This window comes from Mustela nigripes, chromosome 8 (assembly GCF_022355385.1).
Source record: "Mustela nigripes isolate SB6536 chromosome 8, MUSNIG.SB6536, whole genome shotgun sequence".
In the NCBI taxonomy this organism is placed as follows: Eukaryota; Metazoa; Chordata; class Mammalia; order Carnivora; family Mustelidae; genus Mustela; species Mustela nigripes.
In genome coordinates this window covers 84,154,124-84,171,164 of record NC_081564.1, presented here as the reverse complement: position 1 = coordinate 84,171,164, position 17,041 = coordinate 84,154,124, and the positions used below count along the sequence as shown (strand labels likewise).

General features: G+C 39.8%; 1 protein-coding gene across 1 annotated transcript in view; it reads left to right on the top strand.

Moving 5' to 3' along the window:
• The window catches only part of RTTN (rotatin), a 156,482-nt gene that overhangs the window by 1,703 nt on the left and 137,738 nt on the right, over positions 1-17,041 (top strand). The window contains exons 3-10 of the mRNA XM_059409812.1: positions 407-584; positions 1,427-1,516; positions 3,626-3,716; positions 4,844-4,958; positions 6,306-6,456; positions 10,745-10,910; positions 12,847-13,028; positions 15,925-16,040. Coding sequence (XP_059265795.1) covers positions 407-584; positions 1,427-1,516; positions 3,626-3,716; positions 4,844-4,958; positions 6,306-6,456; positions 10,745-10,910; positions 12,847-13,028; positions 15,925-16,040 — 1,089 coding nt within the window. The remainder of the gene's footprint in view (positions 1-406; positions 585-1,426; positions 1,517-3,625; positions 3,717-4,843; positions 4,959-6,305; positions 6,457-10,744; positions 10,911-12,846; positions 13,029-15,924; positions 16,041-17,041) is intronic.

The following is a 17,041-nucleotide window of genomic DNA, read 5'->3' as shown; positions in this document are numbered from 1 at the left end:
GTCAGGGTTCAGAGGTCAAGCGTGCGGCCGTGACCTTTCCGAACTGCCCCTGTGCTGCGGTCAGAGGGGATCGTCGCTTTGGCGTTCCCTGGCCGGGGTAGGGCAGGGTAGGCCCGGAGGCCACGGCCGGAGGCGATCCACTCAGTGGGCAGACGGGAGTGGGCCGTGAGCATGTCTAGTGCCCCGCGTCTGGGCTTTTCAGGACTTCCACGTGGGTTACTCGTCTCTATAATCTGTTTCATACACAGGGAAGTTCTTTACTTTTCCCTATGTCAATACAAGCTTTAGTTTTTTAAAAAAAGGAGCATCTAGAATACTAAGAATAACTTCATGTTTCTGTGGCTGTCAGAACGTAGAAATTCTGCTACATATGGTTGCTCTCCAGACTCTCCCCTTCTTATTTCAGTATCCGCCCGCCGTCCAGCATTTGGTCGACCTTGGTGCCGTCGAGTTCTTATCTAAACTTCGTTCTAACGTGGAGCCCAATCTGCAGGCTGAAATCGATGGCATTCTGGATGGACTTTTTATTCTTCCTTCAGAAGATGCTGCACTGTATCCTGCATCTTACCAAACCAGACAAACTGGTAACTCTTTGGAATCCATCTCTGATGCATTCTGTTAAAACAGAGATGTATTGGTTCTAGTGGTTAATTCTAAGGAGAGGGACCTGAGGTTTAAAAAAAAAAAAAAAAAAAAAAAAAGAGATCATTTTCTCAAACTAACATACATGAGCTTGACCTTCCCACCCCCCCACAGTTATTCAGAGGAAGATTCATTTGTATTTGTTGCTTTTTTGGTCAAGCGGCCTGAAAGATGCCAGAGATTTTCTTTTTTGAGATTAGTTTGCCATATTACTTCTGCAGTAATACAAGTGATCAACAGTAGCAGTAATAATGTGTTCCCATTCTAATTGCAACTGAACTGCAGAATATGTAATCACATGTGACAGAATTGTCAAAGGTACTGAAAGAGTGCTTGATTCCTTTGTTTTTGACAACTTTTTCTCTAAAGATATTAATGCAGGTTAATATCTTTGTTTATGAAGATATTAGTAAAGATATTAATGAAGGTTGAAGTGTCAGGAACTACATAATTGGAGTAAGAGAGAGGAAGGAGATGGACTAGGAAGCAGAGATGATTCCTTAAATACTTTGTAACAGATTCTTTATGTATGTTGTGGATATTTTCATTCTAACAAACAGTTGTATTTGCTGAACCATAAAAGAGGGGAATTCCCCCCCCCAAAACTATCTCAGCACTTACACTTTTTTCCTCTATAGGAAGACTCTTCAGATGAACAAATTACTATAACTTTCCCAGTTTTTGAAATGACTCTAAGACTTAAAAGATTAGTATTTGAAAAAAGTAAATTTTACTTTTAGCAAATAAGGAATCAATAATACAGTAATGTATATTTTCTTATCAGAATTGCCACAACAACCTGAAATCTTAATAGGATATTTTCCTCAAGACAAAAGTAATTTCCAACAGATGGAAGTGTCTCCACGACCAATGGGTGTGTATATGTATAGAGAAGTAGATCCTGTTAACCTGGTAAATCAGAAGTTAATGTACTTTTCTTTGTTGTTGTAAAGACTTAAATGTTTCAACACTGAACCAAATGTTTCAGTTTCCTAAAATTAGGATTTAGAGTCTAAGTAGTAACATTTTGTGTTATTGTAACTGCATTTGAGCAACTCTGGTGGTGGGTGGTGATGGTGGCAGTAGTTCTCCTGAGCCCGCTGAGCACAGATTTATCCCGGATGGTGCCATGAACTAGATGCTTGTCTTGGTATTTATTCTCCAGCTCACTAAGTGCTATTGTTCATCCAGTTACTCAGGCCAAAGACTCAAGACCATTTGGGTTTCGTCATTTGTCTTTATCCCAGCATCCACTTGATGGAAGAGTTCTGATTTAGGGCCTCTTTCTCTCCCTGGAGTCTCATCCAGGTCTTTTCATGTCCTGCTATGTCTCTGCTCACATGTTACCTCTTTGGAGAGACCCTCCTGAGGACACCTGCCAGTGATCACTTTATGTCTAATTTTCTTCCTAACATACATCATAATCTGAAATTACATATTTATTACCTCTTTTTGTCTTCCTTGTTATAAGTTTAATGATAGTGGTGAACACTGCTTTATCCCCAGTGAGCAGAATGATGCCAAAAACTTCCTAGGCACTCAGTGTGTATTCTCTGGATGAATGAATGAATCCTTTCTGGAGTCCCAGTGAAATTGATACTGTTCTATCTCCATTTTACTGATGAAGGCCCTGAGGCTTAGAAAGGATAAAACCTTTGTTCTGGGTGATGTAGTTAGGGAATAATTAAGTAAGCTGTATCTGACAGCTTATTTGCACAGTTGAAATGAAAAGGTTGTGTCCAAGGGTATATCTGCTCATGTCAAATATTCAGTTTATCCGCTTGGAAGCCCTCCATTAATAAAATGCTTCCATAGAAACTCTCTGGTTGAATAACAGCATGAGAAAGACCTGCAGACTTGTTTAGTTGTTAAAATATTTTACCTTTTCTTTCTGTAAAAGTTCTGTTAGACTTGTTAGGGAGCCTCAGTTTTTGAGATGGTAGTTTCTTGTGTTCATGATTAAGAGGCTTCACTGAGTGACTGTGAGAGCTATCTGAAGGAAGAGAGTACGTCCAGGTCTGGGAAGGTGCGCACTTGAGTGCAGCTGTGGAAAACGTTAGGGACCGTTGAGATGGTGATATTTTGTTGCGTGAGTTGCATTTTGTGGATTGATGATATGGCTTATTTTGGTCACATCTTTTTGTGTGCGGTATAAGTCTGTCCTTCACTCCATCCCCCTTTAACTTTTCTGTTAGAAAATAAATCCTGCTTGGATCTTAGCACTTTTGAAAGAAACAACTGTGCTATATCTGGGAATTTAATAATGCTGTTATCTAAATTCAGTGATTTCATGCTCTTTTCAAAGCATTTGGCAGAGGGAATATTTGCCACTTGGAAGGGTTTATGTAGATACTAGATACTGCTTCTCAGCATTGCCACCTTAACTTGTACAACACGAGATTCGTTAAAAAATAATTTGAACGGGTGGTTCAACACTGTTGGTTTCTCAGATTTCTTTTCATCTCGAGTGGTGCTATTTGATCTTCAACCTTATGGTCTTCAAGTCATCTTCAAAGAGGTTTAAACATCTAACACCATTGAGGATATTTGAACATGACTAATTAAATATAATGTCTGATTATGTTTATATCATTTTTAATTTCTCCAAATTAAAGATCTCCAAAATGCCAGTTCCTTTTATGTTAAATTTAAGCTCTGTGTTTTGGTTAGCCACAGGGTAAAATAGAAAATGTAATTGAAGCTCTAAATGTCATTCAATATTGGTTTGTATTTATGCCATTCTGAAAATATATGGTTCTGTGTAAATTATGAAAACAGAGCTCTGTTATTTATCTTGTTAGGGGACAGATTTGTAGCTGACCTTGTTTGGTATATTTTAGGTCACTGTAACATGTAACTGTAAGATGTAGTGTAAGATGTAACTTTATTTGAAGACTTGTTTTAAGGGTGAAGCTGTATTCTTAGCGTGGTGAGTCTCTCCACATTGCCTTTGATCCCTTAAATTTTGCTGTTCCATTAACAGTAAATCAGACCGTGAAGTGTTTGAAGTTTTCTACGTTTCCTTGGCTACCCCTGACTACAACAGATAGACATGTTCTCTCGTCTAATGAAAGGTATGGTACCTGCTGTGTGTCATGTATTTTGGTTCATTTATAGCCATTAAATCTGGTTGCCATTATTGTATATTTTCACCAGGAAAAAACATACTAAATGGCTGTGAAAGGTAGTAATGGGAATGTATGAGTGATTTTCACTGTTTCAAAAAGCAAGTCAGAAACTTCCTATTTGCCATTATCTGGCTACACATCAAGATTTTGCTTTTGTTTTGTTTTTGTGGTTGGGATCTTGTATGCTTCTTGGTGGTAAAAATCATCTCTAATTGGTCAGATTCTCCGATTGGCCATTGCTTAGGCCCTTAGTTAATAAAAATAGAAAAAGATTAAACATAAGTATAGTATTTTTTAGTGGACAATATATTCAGTTGACAGTAAAAAGACCAGCTTGCTAGAGTTAGGACTAGAGAAACAGTTGGATGCTATTAAATTCTTTTTGATGCTGCCACTTCCACAGCATCAGTAGATTCTCTTGAAACAACGTATTGAAGAGGTAGAGTCCATGTGGGAAAGCGGCAGGGGTGGTTTTGATGTCAGCTCTGAGGCAGGCCTCAAGGAGGAGCTGTGATTTCTGGTACACACCTCTGGATGGTGGATGGTGGACTGGAGCTGGGCTGAGGGGAGGGTATAAATTCTTATGGTGGGAGGTAAACAATTGCCAAATCCCTGGGGAGAACTTACTGTCTGAGACGGTGAGGGGTGTCCTCTCGGATAAGAGAATCCCAGCTTCATTCACTAGGCCAAGGAAGAGCAGTAAGGAATTTAATTTCTAGAATTACCTTTATACTTGCTCTCATATTCTCTGTCATTTAGCAGATTTCGTTGCATTCTGTGCCCTTTGACATTGATTTCATTTGGAGCACGGTGATGGTCTTGGCATACAGTGGTGGATACTGTGTAGTGCTGGCTCTTGAGGAGGGTCGGTGGGGGATAGAAGGTCAGCGTGCAGTTGCCATAGTACCACATGTGGGCGGATGGAGGAAGGACCCACTCCCGAGTTCGTGATTAGGGAAAAGATCTAGGAAGGCTGGGTAGAGTCATTATGCCACTAGGTTACTTAGAGTCTGGTATACATAAACTTTTTAAGAATAAATAATGCTATTTACTTATTTATTTATTTCGGGTAGCTCTTTAAGAAGTAGTAACCACACTTTAATTTGGAACACCTGTGAACTATTGAAGGATGTAATCATGCAAGATTTTCCTGCTGAAATTTTCCTTCAAAGGCCAAAAATTGTTCAGGTATGTATCCTCTGTAATTGTTTTAGATTTTGAAATAGAGACCTTTTTTTTTTAGAGATTTTATTTGTCTGACAGAGAGAGACACAGCAAGAGAGAGACACAAGCAGGGGGAATGGGAGAGGGAGAAGCAGGCTTTCCACCATGCAGAGAGTGCAGCATGGGGCCCAAACCCAGGACCCCAGGATCATGATCTGAGCCGAAGGCAGATGTTTAACGACTGATCTGAGCATCCCGAAATAGAGAAGTTTTTATAGTGAAACAAATTTTGGAAAGTAGGAGTCCTTGGGAAGGAATATACTATATTTAAAAAATGAGGTATTTGGTTCCTGAAATCACTTCTGCTCCAACTTCTTTGGATAGTGGTAGTTCTTCGAATAGGAGGTAGTCTTGTTTGACACATACAGGTCCAGTTTGGCCATCTTGAATTTACCTTTTATGGGTCACTTAAAGAGGAGAATAGACTTTGGAAATTGAGATTTGACAGCAGTAACCCTTCTTCTTCTTCTTCTTTTTTTAATAAAGATTTTATTTATTTATTTGACAGAGACATGACGAGAGAAGGAACACGGCGAGTGAGTGGGAGAGGGAGAAGTAGGCTTCCTGCTGAGCGGGAGCCCAATGCAGGGCTCGATCCCAGGACCCTGGGCTCATGACCTGAGTTGAGGGCAGATGTCTAATGACTGAGGCACTCAGGCGCCTCACCAGTAACCCTTCTTAGCAGTGAGAATAGCATTGTTTTTTGAGTATTTGGGATGTGTAAGGCACAGTGTTAGATCCTGTGGAAATAGAGAGTAGTGAGCAGTTCAGGTGGATTCTTTACAGTCTAGTCTGTTGTTTAATAGTAGAGCTTGGGATATGGGGTCTGGGATCATGGCGTAGCCACAGCTGCTGATGATGCCCCAGCACCCTCAGTCCGCAATCTCAGGACTGGAGTGTGTGCCTCTGAATGGCAACTATTAATACATACTGTTGTAGTTGTCGAAAGATAGCAGAGGAAAAGCTGTTAGTTGCCAAAAGGTGGCAAAATGATTTAGCTGTTTGAGATGCTGAAGGCTTGCTGTGATTTTTAAAAAGTATGGTATAACTTAATGTTCCGAATGGGGAATAATTCGTGTGTTCTCTCAGAATAGGTACTCAGCCAACAGATTTTAGATATAATAAACACTATTTAAATTTTATTTTGTTTTGTCCCATCTTCTGGCATTATGCTAAGTCAATTTTGCCTATTGTTTCTTGGTTTATAGATATTTTTCAAGTTATTTTATTTCCTTTGGTTATTCATTTGATCTTACTTAAACTCCACACCCACCTTCCTTTGATCATTTTCCTTGCTCTTCTTTATTTCAGAGCCTTTTATCTCTGTTGAAACTGGCCTTCGGAGGAGATGGAAAACATCGCCTGGCATTACAGTCAGTGTCTTGCTTGCAGCAGCTGTGTATATACTTAAGAAACAGACTTAACTTTCACCGAGATCCAGGTTTTTTCTCCAGTAAACAAGGTATTTGTTTATTTATTCATTAGTCACTTTTGGTATTTACAGATGCTTCTGAGTACTCCCTATTATACTTACTGTATAAATTTTCATAAACCCCTCATTCCTAAATGTCATTAAATGATCATCTTTGAAAACCAGTTGTGTGTATGATAGAACCTCTCCTGCTCCCATCCTCGTTTTTGGGTAACAGCCATTGGCAAGATGTTTTTCTTTTCTCTTATGCGTACAGTGTTGTTGGCAGCTAGGGACCAGAATTCTGAGTTCAGCTATTCATGTGGGACTGTGGGCATTTTATAAAGCTACTTGTATTAGTAGATTGTTTGATTTGAAAAAGAACAATGTGTAGTTTTTTAATAAATATTTGTTTAGGGGCCCCTGGGTGGCTCAGTGGGTTAAGCATCTGCCTTCGGCTTAGGTCATGATCCCAGGGTCTTGGGATCGAGCCCTGCATCAGCCTCTCTGCTCAGCAGGGATCCTGCTTCCCTTCCTCTCTCTCTGCCTGCCTCTCAGCCTACTTGTGATCTCTGTCAAATAAATAAATAAAATTTAAAAAAATATTTGTTTAACATTTGGTCTATTTAATTAATTTAATTAATTTATTTTAAAATAAACTCTGCACCCAACGTGGGTATTGAACTCACAACCCCAGGATCAAGAGTTGCATGTACTACCGACTGAGCCAGCCAGGTGCCCTCAGTTTGTATTTTATGAAAACTGTTTTTATGCAACTTTTGATGTAGAGAGTAGTTTTAATGTGTTAATGGTGCCAGACTTTTAAGGGAGAAGGCACCACCTAATGGCCAAATAGAGCACTAGACTGGCTCTGTCAAAACACTGTTTATAACTTAGGAATTCTGTGCACTTGCTTTGAAAGTTGAATGTTAAATTACAGTGATTTGTCATCATGCTTCACAGTTAATCCCTATTCTGTTCAGAGCTTCACTGGCCCTGTACTACTTGCATGCTTATGCTATATATTAATTTTATTATATATCTCAGGGTGTAGGGTTTCTCATTAACATTCTTGAGCTTGAGCATTTTGCATATGCCTGATAACAGATCTGCAGGTTCCCCATATTTCATCAGAATAAGTTATAATGTTGATAAAAATAGTATCGTTGAAGATTTATTCATGTATTGAATGTTTATTTATCACCAACTATATTCCAGCTGATGTTCTAGGCTCTGTGGGATATAACCCTGAACAAAGCAGATAAGGTCCCTACCCTTCTGAGCTTATCCATGAGAAGGTTGGAGACAGCTAGTAAACGAGTAAACAAGTTTGTTTCAGGTCAGAAGTGCTCGAGGGAAATATGAAGGGTCATGTGACTGAAGGTGACCAGGGAACCCCAGCTTACCTGGATAGGCCTGGCAGGGAGAGCCTCTCAGAGGAGGTGATCTGAAGGGTGAGAAGGAACCATCCACCTGAGCTGCAGGAACAGTGTTCCTGGCTGGTTGGGGGTCTTGGAAATGAGGTGACCTGCCTGAGGAAAGGAAGCCAGGCCGCCGTGTGAGTGGATGCAGTAAGCAGGAGGAGTAAGGAGGGACTGGGGTGAGATCAGAGGGGTAGCCAGGGGCCAGAGTGCTTTGGGATTTGTAGATCTTGGGAAGCGTTTCATATTTTCTTTGCAGTGCAGTGAGAAAGCTGGGGAGCTTTCTTTTTTCCTCTTCAGATGCCTTTATTTTATTTAATCCCGTAAAAAAATATGATAAAATATGTATAGCATAAAATCTGCCATCATAACCATTTAGAAGTGTGCAATTTTGTTGGCATTAATTGCTTTCACACTCTTGTGCAACCATCACCATTATCTGTTCTCAAACGTTTATCACCCTAAATAGAAGAACTGTGACTGTACCCCTGCTCTTCATGTCCCCTTCTCTCGGCAGCACCTCAGCTATGTTCTGTCTCTAAATTTGTTCTTGGTACCTCATAGAAGCGGAGTCATACAGAGTTTGTCCTTTTGTGTCTGGCTCGTCATGTTCTGAGCATCACGTTCTCAGGGTTCGTCCCATGTTTCAGCTGTGTCACAACTTCATTCCTTTTTATGGATGAATAATGTTCTGCTATGTGGCTATGCCACATTTGGCTTATTCATTTATCTGTTGAGGGACACTTGAGTCGTTCTTACCCTTTGGCTCTTGTGAATAATGTTTTGGTAAATATTGGCATATCTGAGCCCGTTTTCAGTTCTGTTGGGTATATACCTAAGAGTGGAGTGGCGGGGTCATGTTAATTCTACAGTTAGCTGTCTGAGGAACAAGGAGACTGTTTGCCACCGTGGCTGTCTGATTTTACGTCCCCCCTGGCAACCTGTGAGACTTCCAGTTTCTCCACATGCTGTCAACACTTGTTATTTTTCCATTTTATCTTATTTCATTTATTTGTCTTTAAAAGGTTTTATTTATTTGAGAGAGATCACACAAGAGAGAGCCCAAGCAGGGAGGAGGGGTAGAGAGAGCAGGGAGCCTCAAGGCTCTATCCCAGTTTCTAACCCTGAAATAAAGGCAGCTCAGTACTCTGAGCTAAAGACAGATGCTTAACTGACTGAGCCAACCAGGCACCCCGTTTTCCCTTTTTAAAATCATAGTCATCCTAGTAGGTGTGAGGTGGTAGGTATTTCATTGTGGTTCTGATTTATTTCCCTGAAGACAGTAGTCTTAATGAGTAGTGATTTGAATGACTTTAATGACTAGTGATTTCCTAGTGACTTTTTACATGCAGACCAACCATTTGTGTGTCTTCTTTGGAAAACTGTCTTTTTAAGTCTTTGCCCATTTTCTAAATTGGATGTTTTTTGTTTTTCGTTTTTAAGATTTTTATTTACTTATCTTATTTTATTATTTTTTAAAAGATTTATTTATTTGAGAGAGAGAGAGAGCACAGGTAGGCAGAAGGGAAAGGGAGAAGCAGACTCCCAGCTAAGCAGGGACCCTGATGCAGGGCTCAATCCCAGGACCCCGAGATCACGACCCAAACTGTACACAGCTGCTTAACCAACTGAGCTTCCCCTTATTTACTTATTTTAGAGAGAGGGAGAGCGTTGTGGGAGGTTTGAGGGGAGAGTGGGGCAGAAAGAGAGAGAAAATCTCAAGCAGATTCCTTGCTGAGCTTGGAGCCCGAGGTGGGATTTTATCTTATGACCATGACATCCTGACCTGAGCCAAAATCAAGAGCTGGAAGCTCAACCGACTGACACACCCACGTGCCCGTGGTTTTTTGAGTTTTTGTTTGTTTGTTTGTTTGCTTGTTTTCTTGTTGAGTTTTAGGAGTTCTTTATATACCCTGATTTTAAGTCTATTTTAGATACATGATCTGCAAATATTTTTTTTTCAGTCTGTAGGTTTTCAGTTTCTTGATAATGTCCTTTGATGCACAAAAGTTTTTGATTTTGATGAAGTCCAGTTTATCTTTGTTTTCTTTGGTCCTGCTTTTGGTTTCATGTATTGCCAATCCAAGATCATGAAGGTTTACTTCTATATTTTCTGCTAAGAGCTTTATGGTTTTAACTCTCATATATAGGCTTATTTTTGAGTTCATTTTTTTTTTTTTAAAGATTTTATTTATTTATTTAACAGACAGAGATCACAAGTGGGCAGAGAGGCAGGCTGGGGCAGGGGGAAGCAGGCTTCCTGCTGAGCAGAGAGCCCGATGTGGGGCTCCATTCCAGGACCCTGGGATCATGACCTGAGCTGAAGGCAGAGACTTAACCTACTGAGCCATCAGGCGCCCCTTGATTTCCTTTAAAATAAAAAAATAAAAAAATAAAAAAATTAAAAAAAGATTTATTTATTTATTTGACAGACAGAGATCACAAGTAGGCAGAGAGGCAGGCAGAGAAAGAGGAGGAAGCAGGCTCCCCACCAAGCAGCCCAGTGCGGGGCTTGATCCCAGGACCCTGGAACCACGACCTGAACTGAAGGCAGAGGCTTTAACCCACTGAACCACCCAGGCGCCCCTTTGATTTCATTTTTATATGTGCTTTGAGGTAGAGTTTCTCGTAGAATTTCGAGCAGGGGAGTGCATGACCTTTTATTCTGCTTTGGCAGTCCTGGATGTTATAAGTCAATTATGCTGGCTAGAAGGCTACATGTAATCAGGTCAGTTAGTTATAAATCTAAATGTGCTAAGTGAGTACTTTCAGAAAAGGTTGACCTTTACTTTCACCTCAGTAGAAGTGTTTCTACTATCTTAACTTTGTTAATGTTTTTTGGAAGAATGACATATAAAAGCTGTATAATCATCATTTGTTGCTATTGAGGGATAATTTCATTCTTTTCTCCCCCTCAGATGTCGTTTCCCAAAATTCTTCTTTGTCTTACTGTCATGAAGTTAGAGTTGCTCATCATTCCCAGAATCCTTCTCCAGGAAGCAGTAGTCCCCGGCCTTCTGTGGTCGGACGCACAGGCCAGCGACCCAGAGGAGATGGCCAGGATTGGGATGCCGTGTCTTCCAGGTGAACCCTGAAAAGCCCAGTTAATGCGTGTGTATGTTTTAATCTCAGAGGGAGATTAATAATTTTTCTCTGTCTTGTCTTTTGGAGCACTACCACAAGTATTGGCCTTGTGTTGAATCAGTGGTTTTCATACTTTTTTGACCATAACCCACAGTAAGAAATCATATTACATTGAATTCAATATGCCATACACAGTCACATGCTTTTACATATATGTGTATGTATGTTTGCATGTGTGTACACCTGTGTGTGTGTCCCTTTCAAAAAAAGGTGTTCACAAAGTAGTACTTTGATTCCATATGGTACGTAGTCAATGATATTTTCTGTTCTTTTTTATTTTATTAAAAAATAGTGAAGATTCTGGCCTTTTAAGTTGTTTTTATTAGCCACAGGTGAAATGTGATCTAGTTTAAAAGCATAGCTTTAAATGATAGATACATTTTGATGGTATTTCAAACCGTCATATGTAAGTTTAATCATAATTTAAATGAATCGGTATTACTATTAAAGGGAATGAAGAGAGACTATAAAACATTCCTTTCCAATGCACAATTTACGGAATTTTACTTATTTATATAAATACAGATTTTTATATATCAATTTTTTATAATCAATTTAAGGGGATTGGTGTGGTATTTGTGTGTTACCTCATCCTTAGGCTACAAGCATCTTATAAACATACTAGTTTCTTCCTTGGTGCTCTTTTAATAAATGCTCGGTGAGCTGAGCACTCATTGTTGGAGTGATCATTTACTCGTATCACTGCTGCTGCTACACTCGGACACTGATTCACGCTCTCTGCTTGGTGTTACGCCAAGTGCTGTACATGCTTTATCTCCTTTAGTTGTCCTCCTGACAGTCCTGTAATGGCATTGGTATTATCTTCATCATCATTTCAGACAAACCTGGTTTGGAAAGGCAATGAGCCTTATCCCAGTTTATACAGTTGGTGAAGAGGAGGGCAGGGGTTTGAACAGTATGATCTGAGAGCCTGTGCCTAATCCTTCTGTAGGAGTGGGTGTTGGTCAGACATGGTTTTCTCTTTACCCTTATAAAGCCTTTCTACCTCATTCTCTGAGATGTATCTAGTGTGCTTCATGGTTATATCTTTTCACTCCTTGCTGAATACATTCCTCATGGAGCCTTTTAGAGTTTGAGGGAAGCCCACCTCCTTTTCATGTTTTGCATTGTTGAAATTGAAGAAATGACAGAACGTGTTTTAAATTTTGGAAGTTTTACATGATTAGTAGCATTAGTGTATCTGTGATTCAGCTTCAATTATGGATAACGTTAAAAGTAAAAAATTTGAGGTCTTTTGTAAATGTGAGGTTCAGGCCTTTCTATAGCATTTTATCCCCGTCCCATCATTTGACACCCAAGGTCAGAATTCTTTATGAAGAAGGTCAAGAAAGATGGGAGGTTCCACTTTTTGGTATAATTTCAAAATCATGATGTGACGTTGAATATACTAAATGAAGTAATCCCCTTCTCCTCATGTTTTTCTGGCATTTTTTTAGCATTCTTCAGTTGCTAACATTGGCTTACTTGGAACATTTGGTGAAAATCACAGAAAATCTAGGAAAGTAAATGATTTAGTTTTGTCTCTGTAAGTTGATTACAGAAGAACTTTGCTGTGAATTGGCTTGATCTTGAGAAACGAATGGGTTATTAGTGCTAATGTTGATTGCTCTTACAGGAATTTTAAGAACATCATTTTGAAAAGCAATATATAGATGCATTTTTGGTTTCATTTACAATTTCAACTCCTCGTTATGGAATTTAATCTTATAAATTTGTCAGGGTTTCTCAAATCTGAGCAGGCTTGTTGCATGTTGTGTCCAATGTGAAGCTTCTTACATGCCAGACGGCCGAGAGGCAGTAAACCTATTTGTGGGCTGTCTCCACATTCGAGGATTATCCTTTGTTTATTTTGCAGTGGAAGTAGTGGTCGTGTTCCGGTGAACTCTCGGGTATCTGTGCATTCGCCTTTGGATGTGGTACACATAGATCTGCCGGAGCTGGAGACGGAAGACACGCTCGAGCTGCAGTTCCAGCAGCTCAGTCTTCCCCAGTTCTGTGTCTCTATCCTGGAATCAGCAGTTCCTCTCTTAAGAACAGGTTAGTTTTTGAAGTTACAGTTCTTTTTATATAATTTGTCTTTGTTTTGTCTGTTTTCAGGGATTTTTCTTTTCACCTAAGTTATGACATTTAGAATCTGTATTTACTTATGTTTTAGGATACAAATTTTTCTTTTCCTTTTTTTTTTTTAAATTTTATTAATTTTTTTGAGAGAAAGAGAGAGAGCACACATGCGAGCCTGAGCGGAAGGGAGGGGCAGAGGTTGGAGCACACTCCGCTGCCGAGCAGGGAGCCTGGCACACCGGACTGGATGCCAGGAGCCCAGGATCATGACCTGAGCCAAAGGCAGATGCTTAACCGACTGAGCCACCCAGGCGCCTCTGGGATACAAATTCTTAAGCACTTAATAAAGTCTTATTAAATGTGGATGCCGTGACCAGTGTTTAGATGGAATATTCCCTTCCATTTATGACTTTTATTGCACAGGATTCCATTTCTGTATGGCTGTTTGAAACGTAAGCACTGAACAAACAGTGCAGCCAGAGTAAGTTAGAGAAGGTGGGCCAGCATTAATGGAGCAGGATAAAAAACTCTTTGGCTTACGCCCTTTGGAAACTTGTTGAGTTGCTCTCAGTTGCTCAGTTTTCCCACTCAGTTTATAGTTAAGCCATGAAAATGTGAAAAACAACCCCCAAACTGGATTCTTACCTTTGCAATTATTTCTTTTTCTAAGGAAAAAAAAAAAAAAAACCCAAACTCAAGAAACCTAGCATTCTGCGGTTGCTCTTTCTCTCAAATGTGCTGGGTAAATCTGCAAAGATATACTCAAGTACTTAAGTATCCATTGTAATATAGTTGTAATTTTAGTGAAGTGCGATAGGAACAGTAATAATACGGCCAGTGTTCCAGAGACTTTAGGACCAGAACAGCAGTTCCCGCCGGCTTTGTGTGCGTGGTTTCATGCATTTCTCTCGCCATCCCACTGTACCTTCCCCGAAGCGGGAGTTCCTACTTTCATCCCCGTTTCACACATGAGAGAACGGAGGCTTAGAGTGGTTTAGAAACTTATCCAAAGTCAAACAGCTAAAACAGCTAAAAACCTTGAACCAAGGTTCTTCTGAAGCCAGTGTCCAATGCTCCTAAGCACTTAGCATTTTGTGAGGTACAAAAAGGTTTGGAAGCAGTAACGTTTTTTTGTTCTCTAACTATACATTTTCAGTAGTTGATAAACTTGTCAAGATATAAATACAAGATAAACAGGATATGTATTTTATGATCTGTACAGGCTCAATTAAAAAAATGTATTCTATTTCAATGATTTCTCAAGCACTAATTTTTGCCTGCTTGGTGGTGTAGTGGGGTGGGAAGCAGGGCAGAGGTCTATATTGGGGAAGCATTAAAAATGTTTCTATCCCGGGGCGCCTGGATGGCTCAGTGGGTTAAGCCACTGCCTTCGGCTCAGGTCATGTTCTCAGGGTCCTGGGATCGAGTCCCGCATCAGGCTCTCTGCTCGGCAGGGAGCCTGCTTCCCTCTCTCTCTCTCTCTGCCTGCCTCTCCATCTACTTGTGATTTCTCTCCGTCAAATAAATAAATAAAATCTTTAAAAAAAAAAAATGTTTCTATCCCAAGGAAACCCAAATAACCCTAACTTAGCACTGACTGAGTAACTCTGCTTCCAGGAGTTAGAAGCACATATTAATTCATGTACTAGTAGTGTGAAATAAAGAAAGGCTGAACTTTGGTATCAGAAAGTATATATGTTTGTCTGCATGCTGTACTGAGAACAGTTTTAGATTTAATGATTTCTCATTTAACCTTTTCTTAATTTGCTGTAAAAAGTCAGATTGATAATTATAAAGCTATAGCTTGGTACATAAAATTTTCTAAACGTTCTCTTGCCCTTTTGTGGTAAATTATTGCATAATTTGTAATTGTTCAATATCATAAGAGGTTTCTAAGAGGACTTGCTCTAGCTGTTCTAATGGGACAATTACTCTAGACCCTTACGATCTTGTAGTTTGCTTTACTTTTAGTCATTGGAAACTGACCTTTGGTGTGTGGGAAGTCTTGAATGAATGTTCACCTTATGGATAGTAGAGTTCCTTTGTTATTCTGTCTCTGTGGAGAAAAGGGATTGCTTTGGCGGGTGTGACAGAACAGTTTCTTTGGAATTTTTTTTTTTTAAGACTTATTTATTTTAGAGAGAGAGAGAGAGAAAGAGTGAGTGCATATGAGCAAGGGGGCAGGGCGGGGTGGGGTGGGGTGGTTGGGCAGAGAGAATCCTTAAGTATAGTCCATGCTGAGCAGGGAGCCCGACTTGGGGCTCTATCCCAGGACCCAGAGGTCATGATCTGAGCTGAAATCAAGAGTCAGATCCTCAACTAACTGAGCCACCCACGTGCCCCTCTTTCAGAATTTTTATAGAGTTTTAAGTCCATAGAGGCTTGATACCTGTTTGAGATGGATTTTCTTGACATTTCTTCTGGAAATGCCATCATGCACATTTATTCCTTTAGTTGTCCAGTGCGACTTCTGACAAGGGCCTTCTAGCGCTAAGTTTCAGAGAATGCATTTTCTAAACCTAACCTGGTGCTTTGTTATATATTACATGTAACATGGAAAGTCTCTGGATTAGCAAAATTTTAATCTACCTCACAGTATTTTTAGTTAGATTTTGCTACTTTCTTTTTGAACATCTTTCTCATTTATGAGCACATTGAATTTGTTGTAAATAGTATTGTGATTGCAACAGAGGTGTTAATGGTTGTTAGAGATTGTGACATCCCTATTCATCTCTTTCAGTGATTCTAAAGACATCAAAAAATAAAAAGAGAAATAGGAGTTTGGGGGCATGACTAGAGGATTGAGCAGTATGCTATGTAGCTGTTCATTTGAAAGTTAACTTTTTAAATTCTCTCCTGTTTATATATCTAGGTAGTAGACAAGTGATAATAAGAGTTCTGGAATTGCTTGCAGAGGATCTGATACTTATTGGTGAAGCGATTTCAGAAGACATCTGGGATGACAACAGCCTTTTTGCTATAGATATGGTGAGGATCAGTAATTTCCTTTTTATTTTATTTTGGTCCTTTTAAGCTGGCTTCATTGTCTCATTAGTCTTTGAAAGCTTTCTTTCTAACCACTGTGTCCCAGGCTTATTTTGTGCATTCTGGAACAAACCATTTCACTAGAAATTCTGGTTACTTTAACTAATTATTCTGGTTACTTGTCATGGGGGGGGGGGGGAGATATATACTGAGACTAAAAACAGGGCAATGGGGTCCTTATAGCTATTGTCTTACAATTTTTTTTTTTTTAAAGATTTTATTTATTCATTTGACAGAGAGAGATCACAGGTAGGTAGAGAGGCTGGCAGAGAGAGAGAGAGAGAGAGAGAGAAGCAGGCTCCCTGCTGAGCAGAGAGCCCGATGCGGGACTCGATCCCAGGACCCTGAGATCATGACCTGAGCTGAAGGCAGTGGCTTAACCCACTGAGCCACCCAGGCGCCCCCACAATTTTTTTTTTTTAGTAATTGAACTAGGAAATAATATATTTTAAAAAATGAACTTAGATTGATATTTTTCTGATTTTAAGCTTATATTTCCTTGCTCATATTTTGTACTGTTGCTCATAGAAAGTCTTAGTTTTTGGCAATAAAGTTATTAGCTCTAACCTTCAGCACATAACTAAGTAATTTCAGAATAGCGGTGTTAGTATCATTGTGGTCACTGACTGATAATGGTCAAGATTTCTTGGCAGTTCTTTTTGACTCAGACTGAATCTCACTAAGAATATGCAGTCAAGAGGCACCTGGGTGGCTCAGGTGGTTGAGCACCACACTCTTGATTCAACTCAGGTGCTTATCTTAGAGTCACACGAGGTTGAGCCCTGTGTGGGGCTCTGTGCTGAGCGTACAGTCTGCTTGAGATTCTCCCTCTGCCTCTCCCCCCACTCAAGCTCTCTCTTGCATGTACTTTCTCTCCCTCTCTAAAATAAATGAATAAAATCTTTAAAAGAAAAAGGAATATACAGTCAAAAAATGTGCATCAA